The 17,226-nt window shown below is 36.8% G+C and overlaps 1 protein-coding gene across 12 annotated transcripts in view; it reads right to left on the reverse strand.

The window, feature by feature from the left end:
* LOC131335836 (serine/threonine-protein kinase ATM) overlaps positions 1-12,072 on the reverse strand; it is a 69,312-nt gene extending 57,240 nt beyond the window's left edge. For 4 of the 12 annotated variants that reach the window (XM_058371362.1, XM_058371361.1, XM_058371360.1 and 1 more), the window contains exons 1-17: positions 11,802-12,071; positions 11,053-11,161; positions 10,767-10,910; positions 9,565-9,726; positions 9,277-9,472; positions 9,005-9,161; positions 8,778-8,917; positions 8,522-8,609; positions 8,051-8,154; positions 6,457-6,594; positions 5,486-5,542; positions 5,286-5,352; positions 3,745-3,819; positions 2,664-2,705; positions 910-958; positions 633-712; positions 362-433 (exon numbers count right to left, since the gene is read on the reverse strand). In XM_058371362.1, the coding sequence (XP_058227345.1) occupies positions 362-433; positions 633-712; positions 910-958; positions 2,664-2,705; positions 3,745-3,819; positions 5,286-5,352; positions 5,486-5,542; positions 6,457-6,594; positions 8,051-8,154; positions 8,522-8,609; positions 8,778-8,917; positions 9,005-9,161; positions 9,277-9,472; positions 9,565-9,726; positions 10,767-10,910; positions 11,053-11,161; positions 11,802-11,876 (1,755 nt within the window). In that variant the 5' untranslated portion in view covers positions 11,877-12,071. Of the gene's footprint in view, positions 1-361; positions 434-632; positions 713-909; positions 959-2,453; positions 2,525-2,663; positions 2,712-3,744; positions 3,820-5,285; positions 5,353-5,485; positions 5,543-6,456; positions 6,595-8,050; positions 8,155-8,521; positions 8,610-8,777; positions 8,918-9,004; positions 9,162-9,276; positions 9,473-9,564; positions 9,727-10,766; positions 10,911-11,052; positions 11,162-11,801 lie in introns of those variants that run through there. The other 8 variants (XR_009202662.1, XM_058371369.1, XM_058371357.1 and 5 more) reach the window with 8 other exon arrangements.
* Positions 12,073-17,226: the final 5,154 nt, after the last annotated feature.

Below are 17,226 nucleotides of genomic sequence, written 5' to 3' on the forward strand. Positions count from 1 at the left end.
AAGTGAGGTTCATTAGCTGAAAAGTCAGAATAGGATAACTTTATAAATTCAAGAAAAAATGCTACGGCCTAAAAGTATCCTAGTCAGAATAGGATAACTTTACAAATTCAAGAAAAAATGCTACGGCCTAAAAGTATCCTAGTCAGAATAGGATAACTTTATAAATTCAAGAAAAAATGCTACCACCTAAAAGTGTCCTAGAGACAGAACATCACTTTTCTTTACTCATGAACCTCAAATTGTTTGAATGAATATCCCAGCCACTTCAGTGCCGGCTTTACGAATATACCCAAAGGATATAGATGTTACAGAACAACCGGGAAAGATAAACAAAATACTTCAGTATAGGAAACAAGCAAACCTGCCAGTTTAATAGAGCCAAAACTGCCCTCAAGAGATTTTGTCTGAGATGTAAACTGTCACGAAGGTCACCCTGCAAAAAACGATAGATGACAGATTACAGACAAGAATGCCACAGTAATATCTCAAGCTCTGTAGGTAATTCAAATATCAAACAAGTATGCTACACATGTTGTTTGAAGTCCTAACTCTATTCCACATGCAGATAGTAAGATGCACAAACAAATAAAATAAAACACAAATTGTTCTCAAAGATCGTCACAACCTCTCACCCCATGGTTTAGACCAGCCAATACACTCCAAACCAGGTGCATGCAAGTCCCTTTAGACAATGATGAAATGGGTAGTGAACCTAAAAAGGTTGCATTAATAGACAAGGCAATCACCATGCGAAAAACAATACTGGAAAAGGTCAGGCTAAACTAGAAAAGGGGCTGTCATGCTTTTATTGATTTCTTTAAACCTGAAATGGCTCCCACTGTTTTCATGCAAAGTCTAAAAGTACGAGATTATGACTGAAAAGACAACCAGAAAGCTATACTTGCTTACTTGAGAGCCTCTTCTTGAAAAATAACATGAAATGAAGCACAAGACTGGCCTGCATAGGGATAGATACCAGAGATTACAGATCCTATGGAAATAAGATACAGGAATCTCGTACAAACGAAACAAGTTAAGACAGAACCACACAAAGCTTCAGGAGTTATATGAATATCAAACAAACCTCAAAACGTGGATACTGTAATACTATACATTCGAAGTCCTCAAGTTATCAAAGGCACTGACAAATTTCGCTGGTTAGGTTTCTCAGCAGAGCGAATCCCCACATATAAATTTCTTGGGAAGGTGTGTAGGCATAGGGAGGGGCTACTCCCAGTATTGTCAAGGTAAGTTATGGGTATCAACAAGCTGGTCAAGTAAATATTAAGGACTAACTTTCTAAATATTCGCCATCACATACCGTATCAATCAATACATAAGAGTTTTGGCACCTTCCAATACCATTAGGCCCATTAGCCCAGTGAAATGGAAAAGCATATGCGTGTATCGGCCATTCCTGTTACGCATCAATCCGTTTCAATTCAGACCAGTTCACAGTTGTTATGTCCAATACTCGACCGTGAAGGATGAATTAGCAATTTCAAAAGCTTTTGTATCAAAAAAGATTTTAAAAAATTTCACAACTGCTACAACCGATTTCCCCTACATAGCATTCGATACCCTCGATACCATTATGCCGCAGACTTTAACATTACCTGTCCTGGTACTCTAGTTAAAACTTTTTTTCCAGGACTAAGTTGAAGGAAAAGCATAATCAATCAAAAGTCATAGAGTATATATGTGCAATGTTGTTGTCCACTATTTGAACTCAAATCATTAAACTAAGCAGTATGATGATTGATAATATGAAAGAATCAACAAAGGTACGAAAGATTTGCAAGCTATTTTTTCCTGAACAAAGGCTTTGTGACTCACAACAGAAAAACAAGGAATAGCTTAGTGGAGGAAGGTCGATAGCTAAAGGCAAGGAACTAAAGAAACATTACCAAAACCATTCTAGACAGTGAAAGCATAATTCAGTATCTCATAATCGGAAATATTAACCTGTGCTTCCTTCAAGATTAAGAGAGGCCAACACTTTTGATTAAGAGAAAAGTGGACAAGGTAATGCATCAACCAACTAATTTGGCAATAGGCTGCTGCATTTCCACAATCAACTAATGGTTTTAGGACCCAAGCTAATGATTTTTGTTGTGATTCAATGGAAATGTACAAGGCCCGAATATCACTAAAAGAAGTACTAGTACCATGCACACAAAATCAGCTTGTTGAAACACTATCAATAGTGTTGGTACTCACATTTTGAGGCCGCAAAAGCCTGCTACTAGTTTTATTTTCTTTTGAGAGGACTGCGACTAGCAATATTAATTGCACATGAAAATGCTCCTCGTTTATGTCCTTCTACAATATCGACACTCAAAGGTAACAATGTTACAGATAATTAATATCGGAAATGTGGCAACTGTTTCCTTGGCATACAAGCCCCAACATGCACATGTAAGGACAAATTCCAGTTGACCAACTACACTTACACCGATGGCAGCCGCTTAAATAAACGAAGGTCCCATACATCTTGAGGTATAATGAATGTATTCGTCGAGTCCTGACAAAAATGTGTACCATAGTAATGGTTAAAACCAGAGATGTATTCATAGCAATGCTAACAAGGAAGACAAAGTGGCAAGAGAACCAATGTACGCCTAAGTGTAAGCAGCCTACAAGAGAAAGAAAAGCATACTTACATTAGATATTATGTCTCCAAGGACAATCAAAGCAGCATCTGCCTGTACATGAACCAAATATTATACCGTGTGGTAGTAGCAGCTCTAACAGTAAGCAAGCCATCTGAACTAGAATTTCACACAATTCAATAGGTACCCCTCAGCGGATAACTTCCAAGAAAACTTCAACGTTCAGTTTCTCCCAGTAGAATAAGATATCATGGTATGTGGCAAGTAGGATTCTTTAACAATATGCAGAGAAGGGATTACTCGAGCTCATATATTCAGACTAGTTCCTCTACAAATGTAATGACGTACATCACCTAATCTTTCTTTTAATAAAAGAAAATAAGAACCTCTTTTCCTTCTATACAAGGATATTCATGTTTTACACAAAATCATAGGTAGTATATTAACTTAAAAATCTTCAGCTTTGACAAATCTCATAGACGAACTTCGGAAAAAGTTTTTAACAATAGCTTTCCCATAAATGTTAAGAGAATCGATTGGCATTTAAAAAAAATCACGAGAGACAAGGGACAACATATTGTCCTCATATAAAATGTCCAACATAATATAATGAGATTCTCTGGGACACCGACTCTTATTTACATTTCTCATATGACCAGTGCACATCTCTCTCCATAGATATCTCCAGAACTGATATTTGCTGTCGGCACTCAATTATTACCAAAACTTTTGCCAAGCCACACAACATAAAATGGGGATGCTCATGAATTCAATTCACATACATACGATTTAAACCGGTATTTATTTATATTTGTTGCAACCGATTATGATAATATCCAATATGCAGGAAAGAGATGCTCAAGATGTCTAATTCCAGTACACTAGTTTCAACTATATGATTATAGTAATTATTTCAAAACTTGTACAGATTCACAGCACTCACATGTACAATCAGGCAGGGGCAAACATGGTGTCGAACTTGAACAAAGCTCCTCTTACCACAATACTAAAACGAAGGGTAATAATGGGCTCCACACTCATAACAACAAAGGTTTACTTTTCACATTTGATTTCGCAACACTAAAAGTGGTGACTACGTGTACAAAAAGATGATTTCCTTAGCAAAACTTACAACAGAGGCGACATTACTGAATACAGGTAAGCCACTCATCAGACAGTGCCATATTGTGTGCCAACCTCTGTCAGACTGCAGAAACACTTCCAAAAGTTATTACATTTTTCATTAGAGGAAAAAATACTGGCCAAGAAAACCAGTTGGTAAATGTATTCGCCATTGCATTTTATGGTGATATTTTATTAATCATTTTTAATTCTGTTTCTTCAAACCAAACCCGAAGTCAAGGTTGGAGAGTTAATTTACCCAAAAAAAGAAAATCAAGGTTGGAAAAATGCCTACTATATATAGAACAAGACATGATAAAGAATTATAGCCATAACACAACAGAATTAGAAGATCATTGAACAGTCATGCCAGTGTTACAAATCAGTGGCTTGAAACTGAAATTGTTCCTCTGAGTTGTTCCAACTTCTATCTTCAGCCAGCTATTCAGAAGTTTAGCATAAAGAAAAAGGTATCAAGAAACATCTAGTCAGTTGACAGACATTTCCCACTTTTAACCACAAAAAACAACTCACAGCAGACCAGATCTATTGATTTCTCAAGTAGCCCCAGGACAATACTCTAAGACACACTGTTTACAGGCCAACCACAGGTGTCCCAGACTGCTCAATCATTTGGTAATGGGGCATCTTTTAGATTTTACCCATTAAGAACAAATAACAACTAATGTGGCACAATGATGTTCGGTTGGCTGGAAGAGGTGAGAAGCCCCAAGCTAGGCATCCAGAACATCGTGTCAGGGAAGGGTCCTATATAAATTTATAATACCTGCCAGGGGGAATAAAAAGCACAACCTATTGGAGGCCACAATGGACTTCTAGAACATCCATCCCACAAAATGACTCCCCTACAATTTTTGAGAACTTTCATAACCACCAGTAAAAAGAACTTACCCTGTAATAACAACCCCTACAGAACCAAAGAATGTGTACATGACTCAAAAGAGTTTGGAGCACATTTGACCAATTCAAATTCTTCAAAAACAAATACAATGTAAACTGCCAAGCCATTTTCAGGAACCTCATGGAACTAACAGTAACTCTACCACCACGTGACTGCAACACTGAGGGATACAAGTGACTATAAATGTATGATATCTTTCTTACTCGGACAGAGTTTGTTGAGACCTCATCCTTAAACATTAAGATTGTGTGAGATCAAATGCAACTCAGCTTAATACTGGAGTTCAGAAGTTTCCAACCACCTTACAGGTCACACAAGCATCAAAAGCACACTCTAAGATGATCTTTCTCTTACTTTAAAGGATGATGGGAGGCGCAACCTAGAATTTTGAACCATACATGAATAATGATCAAGGCATTAAAAAGTTGTTTCCTTTTGAATCATTCCTTCTAGTTATTAATGACTCCTGCAATATTCAACCAATCCATATACATATGAAATTCACCTCATCACTAAAGAACATTTAGCTTGAAATGATGTTCGTACTACTACAGAATGAAACCTGACAGCATTCAAAATTTTCACAATGAATAAGATAGATTGGGAATATAACTTAAGAAACCAGATACCTCATTTGAGGAGGCCTCCATTCTAGGAACTGAAAGCAGCAGCACAGAAGAGAGTTGATGCAGACTCCTTAAAACCAAGTAGACATACATTAGAGCCACAAAGCACACAATCATCCAACTTGTATACAAACTCTTGAATGCACTAAGAAGAAAGTGGTGATGGGCAAATGGTAGTTGTAAGCAGTTCAACAGTAACATACCTGAGAGCCCACAGCAAACAATCGTACGTGTGGCTCACAGTTGCATCATTCATTATTCTGTCAATAAAATCCCAATCCATTATCCCACAATTTCAAGAAAATCAAACAATGTACACAACTTTTGCATAAAGAGGATTAGTGTAACTTAATGATCCTATGGTTTCAAAAAGTGTCGGCACAAGAGCGTCCAAAAAAATTCTATGAAGCAGGAGAGCACTGATACAATAAATTCTCAACCCTGGTTTTAGAAAAACAGCTGTTACATTTTGATGTATGAAAGCAGCCGATAAAAGAGAGAAAATAAGCAACGAGAAATAGAAAAGACTGATATACCAATATATCCAAATTTTCTGTCTTATTTTGAGTTATATGTAGGCTAATTATTATGTAGGCTAATTATTCTACATGGTCTTGGGTTGCACTAAACCTCAAAAGCTAGTTGTTGAAGTGAGCTGCCCTCATGATTATGTACTTCGCATCACCTTCGTAACCAAGTACAATGAGACTTTGCTTCACGCCTTGACACGCAACATGTTCATAGCATGTTACACGGTCTTAGGTAGAACTCAATCCCAAAAGGTAGCTATTTAACCAAAGGTACCCTCACACTATATATTTCATATTACTTTATACCCAAGCAACTTGAGATTTCACTTCACACCCTTCTTATGCTCTTCGTTACACACCCTCCCTCAAGCAGAGCGTGCTAACACGGCATGCTCGACCCCAAAAGCAAACTATTGAAGTGAGGGTGCTCTCATGCTTTACATTCCACACTACTTTCATACCCAAGTTATGTGAGGCTTTTCTTCACAATTTCTTCTAATTGACTATCCTATAATCCTTTAATGGAGTATACTTCAAAATCCAATAGTAGACAAGATAAGAAAGCAATAAATAAAAATAGAACATGAGCTAACAAGAATGCAAGGACTTCACTGAGCCTCTCCAAAATGCCAAAGCAAAATCACCTTTCAAAGCTTGCACAAATGCCATCAAACCAGTAGGCAAAAAGATCCTTACTGATACGAGTACCGTAGTTACACGAGAGACAACAAAAGGCAGCAATCCTGTCACAAACCTCTCCTTTGATTAAATCAGACCATGTACTTGGGAAATTAAAGGAAAGAGAGAAAAAGAAAAACACATGCAATCCTCAAACACTTTCCATGTCATATTACTCGACATATTTCAAAGAACTACTTCATCAGAGACAACATCTGACAGTCATCACACACATATGAAATAGAATTATACTCCTAACAGTAATATTAACCTCACAACATACAAATGACATTCAGCAAGAAACCCGTGAAATTAAAAGTCATTCGTAACCCTTCCAAGAGTTAGTAACTGGGGCATGGTAATATAGTATTTCAGCTTATAAGGTGCACAAGTTACGATGGACAAGGGAAAGCAAAACTTATATTCGAGCATTTACCAGTAATAAAAAGAATTGTTTCAAAGCCCATGAAACAAAAGTCTAACGCAGCTTATCAAGCCCGGAGTCCGAGGTTACAAATTAGTATATTATCACAATCAAGTTAATCAACTACAGATGGCTGCCAAATGAATGCATTTGTTAGACGGAAAACCAAACACATCTGCAAAGAGACCCAGAAATAATGAAATGTGGTATCATACTCCATTTTGGACCTCCCTCACTCAATTTTTTGTCTTTTGGCATCTTAGAAGGGTAGTATGAGAGGCTAAAAGTGTCTTAGAGGCTAAAAGTGGAGTATTAAAATCAACTATGGAGACTTTCTTGAGAGAAGGTGATATGGTGGAGGAACATTGTGGTGATCAAGAATGAGTGTGGTAAACAGGACAATAACAGAAGTGGTTGGCCGGACTGGAGCTCGCAAGAGATTATTATGTCCGATGGGGTGCGTCTTTAGAGAGGCATCAGTATGGGGGGACATCATATTCCAAATAGACGTCCATGTAGGATTCAGAGATGGATGGAGTCTACATGTGGAGGTGTAACACGTTTTGACTTGGAGATCAAAGTGGAAGTGCTAAAGATCACCACTCCCATTTGGGGGGCTTCTACCCATGTGAAGGTTTATTTCTTCTTCAATTCTTTCCCGGCTCACAGCCAAAGGCAAGATCCATGTAGATAATAGGATTCACATGAGGTAAGTATAGTCACTTGGTGTTTTATGCGCAAGAGTATGGGTGTATATGTTGTAATTCTCATGCATTGTTCTGTGACTTGGGATCTTTTTCCTGCAAGGTGATGAAGCTTCACCATGGTTGGCCAGGAGCAAAGATGGGCAAGAGACAAAGAAAGATCTGGATTATTACACTAGCCGAACTCAAGCTCAGGTAAGCTCAACTCAACGAGGCACTGGTCCAACAAACTAAATAGAAAACTTAATAGTTAAAGGATTTGAAGATGGAAACTTACCACTGTAGGTTATATTTAGTTTTATGTAAACCAAACACAGTGATAGATTCAGTTTCAGACCAACTATAAATCCCCCTCCTAAGTCGTTGAGAATATGTATGCATGTCATGCAATAACATGCGAATAACAGATGGAATCTTCGGCTCCAAACTTACCACAACCATCTTCCATTCATGAGCCCCTCTCTTATGTAGGCAGCAGCATGCTCCTTCCTGGCTCGTTTTTCAGCTGATGGTGCTTTGGTTGTATGGAGGCATACCTGGGAAAATCAAAATCACACTAGTGAATCTTCTTTCTGTCCACTTACAAGTTTGGCAGCAATCAGAAGTCAAATTTCAGTTTATTGATAACAGGAGAAAAATTAGTAACCACGTAACACATATTGCATAGCAAACATCATGATCCCTTACAAGGTCTCAGAACTACTTCAGCACTAAAACTAAACAGAAAAGATGTACAAAAAAGTCAAATTACAGATTCAAATTAAAAACCATTAAATTCTCGAGGTCATCTGGTCAAGAGACCTCAAACTTGTCAAGGTTAACTCAATACAACTAAAAAAAGATAACATACAGAGAGCGCAGGCCCTAAAACTGTAATACTGCCAAGAGTTTCTGCATAACTACCCGATAAAAGACAAGGGCCGCGAGCTCCACCATGCCACATTGTGAGCTTGTTAAATTTCCACACTTATCATCCTTGGTTGTGTCACTCCTAAAAACAGAGAACACTAATGTGAACAACTTTAAAACTCCTTCAAGAACTTCAAAAAGACTGTATAGTTATTCTTTTTTTGCCGATCAAAGGAGAGACAAGAAAGAGGGGAGAGAGAAAAGAGAAGAGGGGACGCCAATATGTTGTATTAGTGAAAACAAAACTCACCAGGCAAGATTGGTACTGCAAATACTATTTTGATCGAGCTCCTTCCCAACTACATCCAAAAGATGTTCCACCAATTCACTACCATCAGCAGCACCCCTAGTCAAATTTAATTGTAACCTAGCATATAGAACAAGTGCATCCTGCGAAAGAAATACGATCGATGATATAAATCACTCCAAATCTATGCAAATAGACATAGAAAACCAACTAACGAGATGGTAAGAAACCTTTAGACCGCGGTCATGGGTTGTTGTCCAACAACGGAACGCAAACTGCTTCACAGCATCATGGATTTCAAAGGACTGACAGCCCAAATTTGGACCATCTTTCAACAAGTACGTATTGACACATTCGATTAGCTTACGTGAAAGCTTCCCCTCATCCCTAGAAACGAAAAGGTAGGCAAAGGGATTGGACACTACACCACAAGTCAATGCTTCCAGAAGAAAATCTCAGAAAATATAAAAAGCACCATTAAGAAACGGCAATTGTTATTTACCTCACAAAAGAGAAAATCGTGACAATCCCCTTGACAATGTCTTCTCGGAGATTACTTGGAAAATCTCCAGGAGGATTTTCAAGAAGTGAATGGAGAGTCAGGATGCAACGAAACACGTCCTCCTTTGGATTAGATTGAGTACTATTCTTCACGCTCAAGTTTGTCCACACCTTCTCTATGTGAAAAATCACCAAACCTTGCCAAAGGTAATAGAATGATACAACAAAATTATAAAAGACAGCATTCTAAAGCGCCCTGAGCAGTTGTACAAGGTAAAGGGAGACTCACTGCAATAAACTCGCACCCTCATGTGAACTCGATAATCTCTAACTACCAAAAGATGGCGAAGGATAATCCCGTACTCATGTTGAAAGCTGGGAACATCCTTTAAGACATCCCAAATATGGTTGAAAAGCAATTTCGCCACAGAGACCAGATGCAAATTCCTGCCTGTAAGAGGATAATGAGAGCGTAAATGACTGGCATCAAATAACTTCACTGAGGTCCGAGGATATTAAACTAATGTAGAAAATCAAATTATCGCATCAATGGAACATGTCCCTTGCGACCCAACTCTGTTTGGTAGAAAATACAGTGAAGAACTCATATATTTCTTCTGTTTTGGTTTTATAGAAGCAACAAAGCCAAGTTATTCTTCAACTGAATGGGGTGGTGTTTTTTCATTTCTATGGTCCAACCAAGGACAAACATACAATCCAAGTCCAAACTTCTAAGTTTATTCATCGGTGGAGGCAGACTGAAATTTACGTATATCACAATTCGAACCGAAACTCAATACAAACTCCATCCTATGATTTAGGCTTTCGAATCTTCTATTTAATCATTGACCAATCTACTCCATTGAGGATCATATAATGGGCACAAAAATATAAATTATCTTGTCCGCTACCAAGTACTCCCTCTGTCCCATTTGTTTTATTCCTACCAAAAAATCATGCCATTTTGACCTCAAAAAAAAAAAGGAGTACATTGGATTTATTTTATTTTTTTGCATTCAAAAGCACGCACTGACATCTTTTGAAAGGTGTAAAAATATTCCAAAAAAACTACTATTACCGAAAAGGACTGAATTTCTTTAATGTCAAAATAGCACAATCTTTCTGAGAGAGCAAATAAAACGGGACAAAGGAATAAAGAATAAATCAGACTTGGCAACAACTCAAAGCAGAGGTAATGCCGTCTGAGGTGGTTCATTTATTCTGTGTAGTACCGTTGAATTAATCAATGAGGGGATATATGGTTGAAGTTAAAAACATTTCTAAGGACAATAAGACAAATGTGCCTAAGGTAATAAGAAAATTCATGACAGCTCATGATTTAGTAGAAGATGTGGATGTACCGAGTTGAATTTTGAAAAGGGATCCTTACAGTCATCTTTACAGGTCAATGATTCAAACAAATGAGCAAATTATAACCGAAAAAAATTAAATGATCAAATTAACTAAGAATCGTAGCCTTCGTTTAAAAACCTGAAAGACCGGAATCCTCCACCCGTTGTACAACAATGCGCAAAGTTTTAGCAAAAATTAACTTTGGCAATCGCCGCTTGCTTGAGGATATCTCCAGTGTTACACACTTAGTGAGCAGTGTAATGAGAAAAGGCCATGATTCGGCTGCAAAAAAAAAACAAAATTAATAGTACAATTATCCAATCCCTTCTCAACAAATTATGCATATATACCCTAGGCCAACAAAAGAACAAAATTTCACCCCACCAAATGAACATATTTCAAAAGTATCGACATCAAATCTTACAATGACGTATCTCACTCGGTTTAAGCATTGCAGTTTTCTGTCCGATGTATCTAACAAAGCCAGTGGATCTTTCGCCTTCTAACCAGGTGTTCAACAACTTAATTCCTTCCTGAAAATCACAAATCAAACCCTTCGTACAATGATACACAAAAACATCAAACCAATGTAGGAAACACCGTGAATGATTCACTTGTAATGTTCATTCTAACTTATGTGGTTCGCTTAGAAACGACAGGGTGTACAAACAGGATCATCATTCACCATTCGAAATAACCACTTAACGAAGCGTTATTCCCTTCTTCCCACAACCATTTTGGAAAGGAAGTGGAATCCTCATAACCGTCGGGGCCATTGGAGGTTTGCCCGGTCCTTAACTAGAAAGGCCTCAGAATTAGTCGAGGTACGCGCAAGCTGGCCTCACATCCGATTATCAAAACAAAACAAAACAAAAACCGTTGGAACAGTTGCTGGAGTTGTCTTACAAGTGTGGTCCCTCAAAAGTATCTTTTAGGGGTAAGATAATCATCCACTGTGAGAAAATTTAGATTCCCCGGAGAGTTAGTCCAACCCTTCGAGAAGCAAACAGAGCCTTAACGAAAGCATATTAAGGACAAATAAAAATAAATAAATAAAAGACAAAAAAAAAAAAAAAAAACAAGTCCGATTGGGTCTTCTACTTTTATTTTGTTTTCCTGCGTTTTAGGGCAACGATTTTGTGAATGAAAATTGTGTTGAAGATAGAATGTTACTTCGCGAGTTTTAGCTTTATCGGAGGATAGCTTCGAGACGATCTCTTGAAGGTCCCTCGAAGTGACGGTGGCCATTGCGGCAATTTTGTGGAATCGGACCGGTGGGGGATAAGTAATGGAGTGGAAGCCTTTCAATCCCACGAGAGTGTGGAGAGGCGGGCGGAGAAGAGAGCTAGGGCTTTACTGTTGAGAGGTTTGTTTCACTGTGGAGTTGAACAAAGCGGGAGAAAAAAGAGACGGTGGTTTACAGAGAGAAAAAATAGGGTTTATGGACGAAGATGGGATTTTATGCGGTATTTGCGGAATTTGGATTTCTCTGTTTTTTTTTTTTTTTTGGGGTACATGGAATTTGAATTTCTATAAGCGCACAACGGTCTCTTCGGAAGGTCATTCATCACAGACGGTCTATCACTTGTTTTTCCAATATATTTTGATAGTAGCAGAGTTCCACATTTAATACGGGGAATAAATTCTTTGCACCGCCGGTGTAAATATTTGTTTCTTTCAAAATTAATTGTATTGCGACATGTGTCAAAACAGTGGTCCCAATTAATAAAACATGACGACGTGGCGCAATACAATTGATTTGAAGAAAACAAATGTTTACACCGACAGTGTAAAGAATTTATTCTCAATTTGGAATTCTTTCTCCCTCTAATGGTGATTTCTTTTCTAGACATTATATAGTATGTTAATCATGATAGGATAACCTTATTCGGCTAAAAAAACCTTTGTGAATTATTTTTTGTCCTTATTTGAAATTTTTTTGTATTTATCAATTTTTGGTGAATCATTGTTTCATCAGAGAATTCTAAAAAGCAAAAACTTATTACCGAAACTCAATTTTTTGGAATAAAAACAAAAAAATAACAATAAGCAATTTATTTCATCTTTATTAAAAAAATGGGTTTTTATTATAATTTTTTACTTTTTAGATTTCTTTTGTCGCGATGAAGCAATAGTCCTCAAAAAATTGACAAAAAACTAACAAATGCAAAAAAAAAATTAAATAAAAAATAATAATAATCCAGAATAGATTATTTAGCCGAACAAGCCTGCCTACATACCAAGAACCAAAATAGAAAAATACTAAATTAACGATTGACCCATTTGCAGAACATTGCGTACGTTTACACGAATACCAATGACATTTCTTTGAATTAATTTCAGGTCTCTAAGCAATTCATCTATATTATAAAACAGAGCGGTTTTTGTTGAAAACGTATAGGTTTATAAATGAGAGCAAGCTCTACAGCTGTTAGATTACTCCTTGTTGACTTTGTAGCCATCGAATCATTTAGGGCAATATTATATCGCTGAGTAAAATAATGTTGTCTTATATGATCAAATAGAAAATATCTCAAAATGGTAACTAATGTTTTGTAGAGATTACAAGTACAACTATCCAATAGAGCAATCGGGTAGTGCAGACAATTTATTTAAGTTTAGACTATAATACATTCCGACGTGTCTTTAAGCACGAACATTCACGAATAGAGTGATAAATCATCTCTATCACTTCCATCTATCAGAAATGGTGGCGATGCCATGACATTGTTATGTTAGAGATCACAAAGGTGACCTCGTCATTGATGGAGGCTATAAGCTGGTTTTATAGCTTATTCATTGTAGAATTTATGTGATGTATATATGTTACTGTTTGATTGAGTTATAAAAGTGTACTAACAAGTTTGATTTGAGTTGTGTTTCGATCATGATTTTTTTTTGGACTAATAAAGGAGATGGGAAAGGCAAAACAAGAAGAAAGCATTTGGTGAAGAATAAGTTTTTTAAAAGAATTTGGCTTGTCTGTGTTTGGATTATAGAGGTGCGGTCAAAGTGTTCGCAACTATCGAATAGTATTTTTAACAATGGAGATTTAATTTTTTTTTAATATCTGAACCGTTAAGTGTAGAGATGAACAACTACGATGCAACTCTTTTTCCCCATTTGTATTTTTTAAATGTAACAATAACAATATAACAAAGATTTATTAGTTTTACTTATAAACTAGACTTTCATTTATATATAACTCAACCTTAAACATATACAAATGGATTCACCTAATATTTGTTTTGGTTAGTTTATCTACCCAAAAAAAGAAAAGAAAAAAGACTTGTATCCCATAATAAGCCACGTGCTGGACATCCTGTCTCATTTTTCTCTCACTCCTCCGCCATCTACACTCCTGTGAATCTATCTCTCCCTCTATTCTCTATTTCTCTCTCCGCAGTGAAACTGCTTCATCTCCCCCAAGATTACGATCCCCATGAAGATGAAGGCTTGATTATTGAGTATAGATCAACCTTGTAACCTTCTTCACTCTCTGATTAATTTATTGCGATATTACAGGCCGGAACTCGTCGGCAACATTCGAAACTCACCTGATGATGTCGAAATTTGCCGGTGCCATCTTTATCAGTCACCATGTCAACCAAGACCCGATTCCCGCCAAACCAGGTACTTCTTTTCTCTTCCTTAGAGAGAGAGAGAGAGTGTGTGTGTGTGTTTATAGATTTTATGTGAGATGTCTTGATTTTGTGAGACAGATGAGTGAGATATATATATATATATATATATATATATATATATATATCTATATAATATGACAGGGAAGTTTTCAAATTCCCTAAATTTTCTCTTATATTTTGGACCTTAGGATCGGTACACATTTTTTCTACGGCTGAGACCTACGAGAGGGAGGGTTAGAATATATATTTGGAAAGGAAACCTACAACTGTGATTTATGGGTGCTATTCCTTCGAATCATTCCTTATATAGATACCATTTAGGAGTATCATTTATCATACCTTATTACATGAGACTTTTGGGTGAAATTATACTTTCTATGACTTCTATTAATTCCTTTTATAAAAGTCTCCCATTTAATGCCAAATTCAATCACCTTGGGAGGTAAACACACAATCAAAGAATAGGTGATTATTAGTTTCCAAACCATAGAACACAGCTTCTATCATTGAGATAACACCCCATGCCAATTACCCAACCGATCCTTAGTTGAGAGCTTCCTAACACAGCAACCCACAAAATGAAGGACCCCAATCTGTTTTTCGTTTGTTCATTTTTGGGGAAACCATGTAGATTGCTTGATCGGTGTGAAAGAAAATCACCAGCGCAAGCCACCGATTGTATCAAACACCTCTTTTTCAGTCGTATTATCCTCCCAAAACCTCTATTATTCTTCGTTTGGGCTTATTGGTATTTTTACTTTATGTTGATGGGCAACTTGAATTGTGTATTTTAATCCAAAGGTCAGATTGGGTCCCCTTTGTTTGTTTCAGCAAATGATTTATCCCCAGTAAACTCTAGATCAATCACAACTTTTTTAATGTGAAAGAGTAGAGGATGGGGGACGGAGTGATTAATCCATCTGTTGGCGAAACTCATTCGCTAAAATCTTTGTGGATTGATCGTGAAAGGATATACACGGGGTTTTTATAGTTGCATGGATTTCCTGCAATTTAGTTAATAGTAAATGTATGGGTTGTTGTTGTTTAATTGGTTTTCATCTGCATTTGTATGTTTGAATTTGAATGTGACTGGACGTTGCGGTTTTATTAGAAAGTGTGGTTACTAAAATTTGATAGTGTGGGTTGTCATTCGTTTTCATCTGCATTTGTTTGTTTGAATTTGAATGTGACTGGAGGTTGTGGTTTTATTAGAAAGTGTGGTTACTAAAATTTGATAGTGTGGGTTGTCGATGTCATGTTGCATTCCATGGTTCCAAACTTTTAGGGAAAAAAGAGAGCTCTTTTTTATATACATAGCTCTTGAGTCTTGAGCAATACTGAAAATCATTTTTAAGTGGTTTCATTTCTCATTTTCGCAGGTATGACGGAGTTGCTTATTGCTAATTCCTAAAAAAAATGATAGACGCGTAGGAGAATTGAGAAAATTAGACTCGGGTATGATGGCGGCCATTACAGAGAGCCTTCTAAAATTAGTCTTGCATTCCCGACAACAAAATAGAGGATTTACTGTGGATTTCAAGTTTCATGTTCAATTTCAACAAGGATGTAAGAGATTTAGGCATAGGTGGCATATAAAACTAGATGCAAATTGAATTAGAGCGGCCAAGTGTATAGGTGCCATGTAAAATTAGACACAAACTAGACACAATTTCAACAAGGATGTAAATACACTTGGAGCAGAGGTGGAAGCTAAGTGTATTTAGTTTAGGTCTCTGGATAGCTATGGTACTTTAACATAAACAATTGGAATTGGCTCAAACATTCTACAACCATACCCATTTTACACTCCCAATTACACACACTCACACACGCGTTGGGGCCCATAAGACTTCTGTTGTCGAAATTTGGTAAACTATATATCTTTTGTTGCCGAGCATATAGTGAACCCATTGGAAGGTTGGATTAGGTCATAAAGGGAAAGTAGTTTAGGTTCGAGATTTGCTGAGCATATTTTGGATTAATGTACACGATTTACGGATTTAGTTATTGGGATTTTTTCCTCTATTAAGGTTGTGTAATCTTTATGTTAATTTGTTGCTCTTTAATTTCTTTAAGCTAGGATTCCAAAATTTCTATTTGTTCTCTGTTACATGTTTCCCATATCTCCTCCGGCCCCGCTAAATTGATGTCTCCATGCTGCAACTGCTTCACCCATAATTCAGATTGGTGGTGATTTTTATTTCGGCTTTGAATGATTTTGATGTCCATAGTGGAAGCCTTAAAATTTTGTCTACTTCGATCTTTGCTTTTTTACATTTAGTTTAACTTAAAAAAATGATGTATTCAAGTTAGACTTTTGACTAGAAAGCTATGTTTTGGGTATTTATAAGGGGTTGACAAACTATTTGCAAATGTACGCTATAAAATCCCTTCCGAATTAGGGGACTTTAAGTTTAGGTTGCCTGAGCAATGCTATAGTTTTTCCAGTTTTTTTTACCATAAATAGTTTATCAAATGCACTTACTGAGTTTCACTGTCGTGAACCTTTCCATTTTTAAAAAATTCTGTTCTAAATCTTGATTATATGAGCCCTATTTGAAGCTTCTTTCAAAAAATATAAACATGAGGAGGTGAGATCATTGACGAACGGAGGAGGTGAGTTCATTGACCCATCGTGCCTTCAGGCACGGGCTCATTCGCTAGTACTAGTGTATGTATGTATGTATATATATATATATATATATATATATATAGAGAGAGAGAGAGAGAGAGAGAGAGAGAGAGAGAGAGAGAGAGAGAGAGATATTCTGATTCTGATTTTGCAAATCTTGAATCACCCCAAATCTTCGTATTCCACACTGTAATTTACCAAACTAACCCCATACAAAAGACAAAAACAGAAGAAATAATGAAGGAAAAATGGATATGGAAGGAAAAGTTGAAAAGTTGGAAAACCTATTAAATTAAATTAGCAGGCAAGGAGGGATAAAAAA

The sequence above is a fragment of the Rhododendron vialii genome, chromosome 8a (assembly GCF_030253575.1).
Source record: "Rhododendron vialii isolate Sample 1 chromosome 8a, ASM3025357v1".
Taxonomy (NCBI): Eukaryota; Viridiplantae; Streptophyta; class Magnoliopsida; order Ericales; family Ericaceae; genus Rhododendron; species Rhododendron vialii.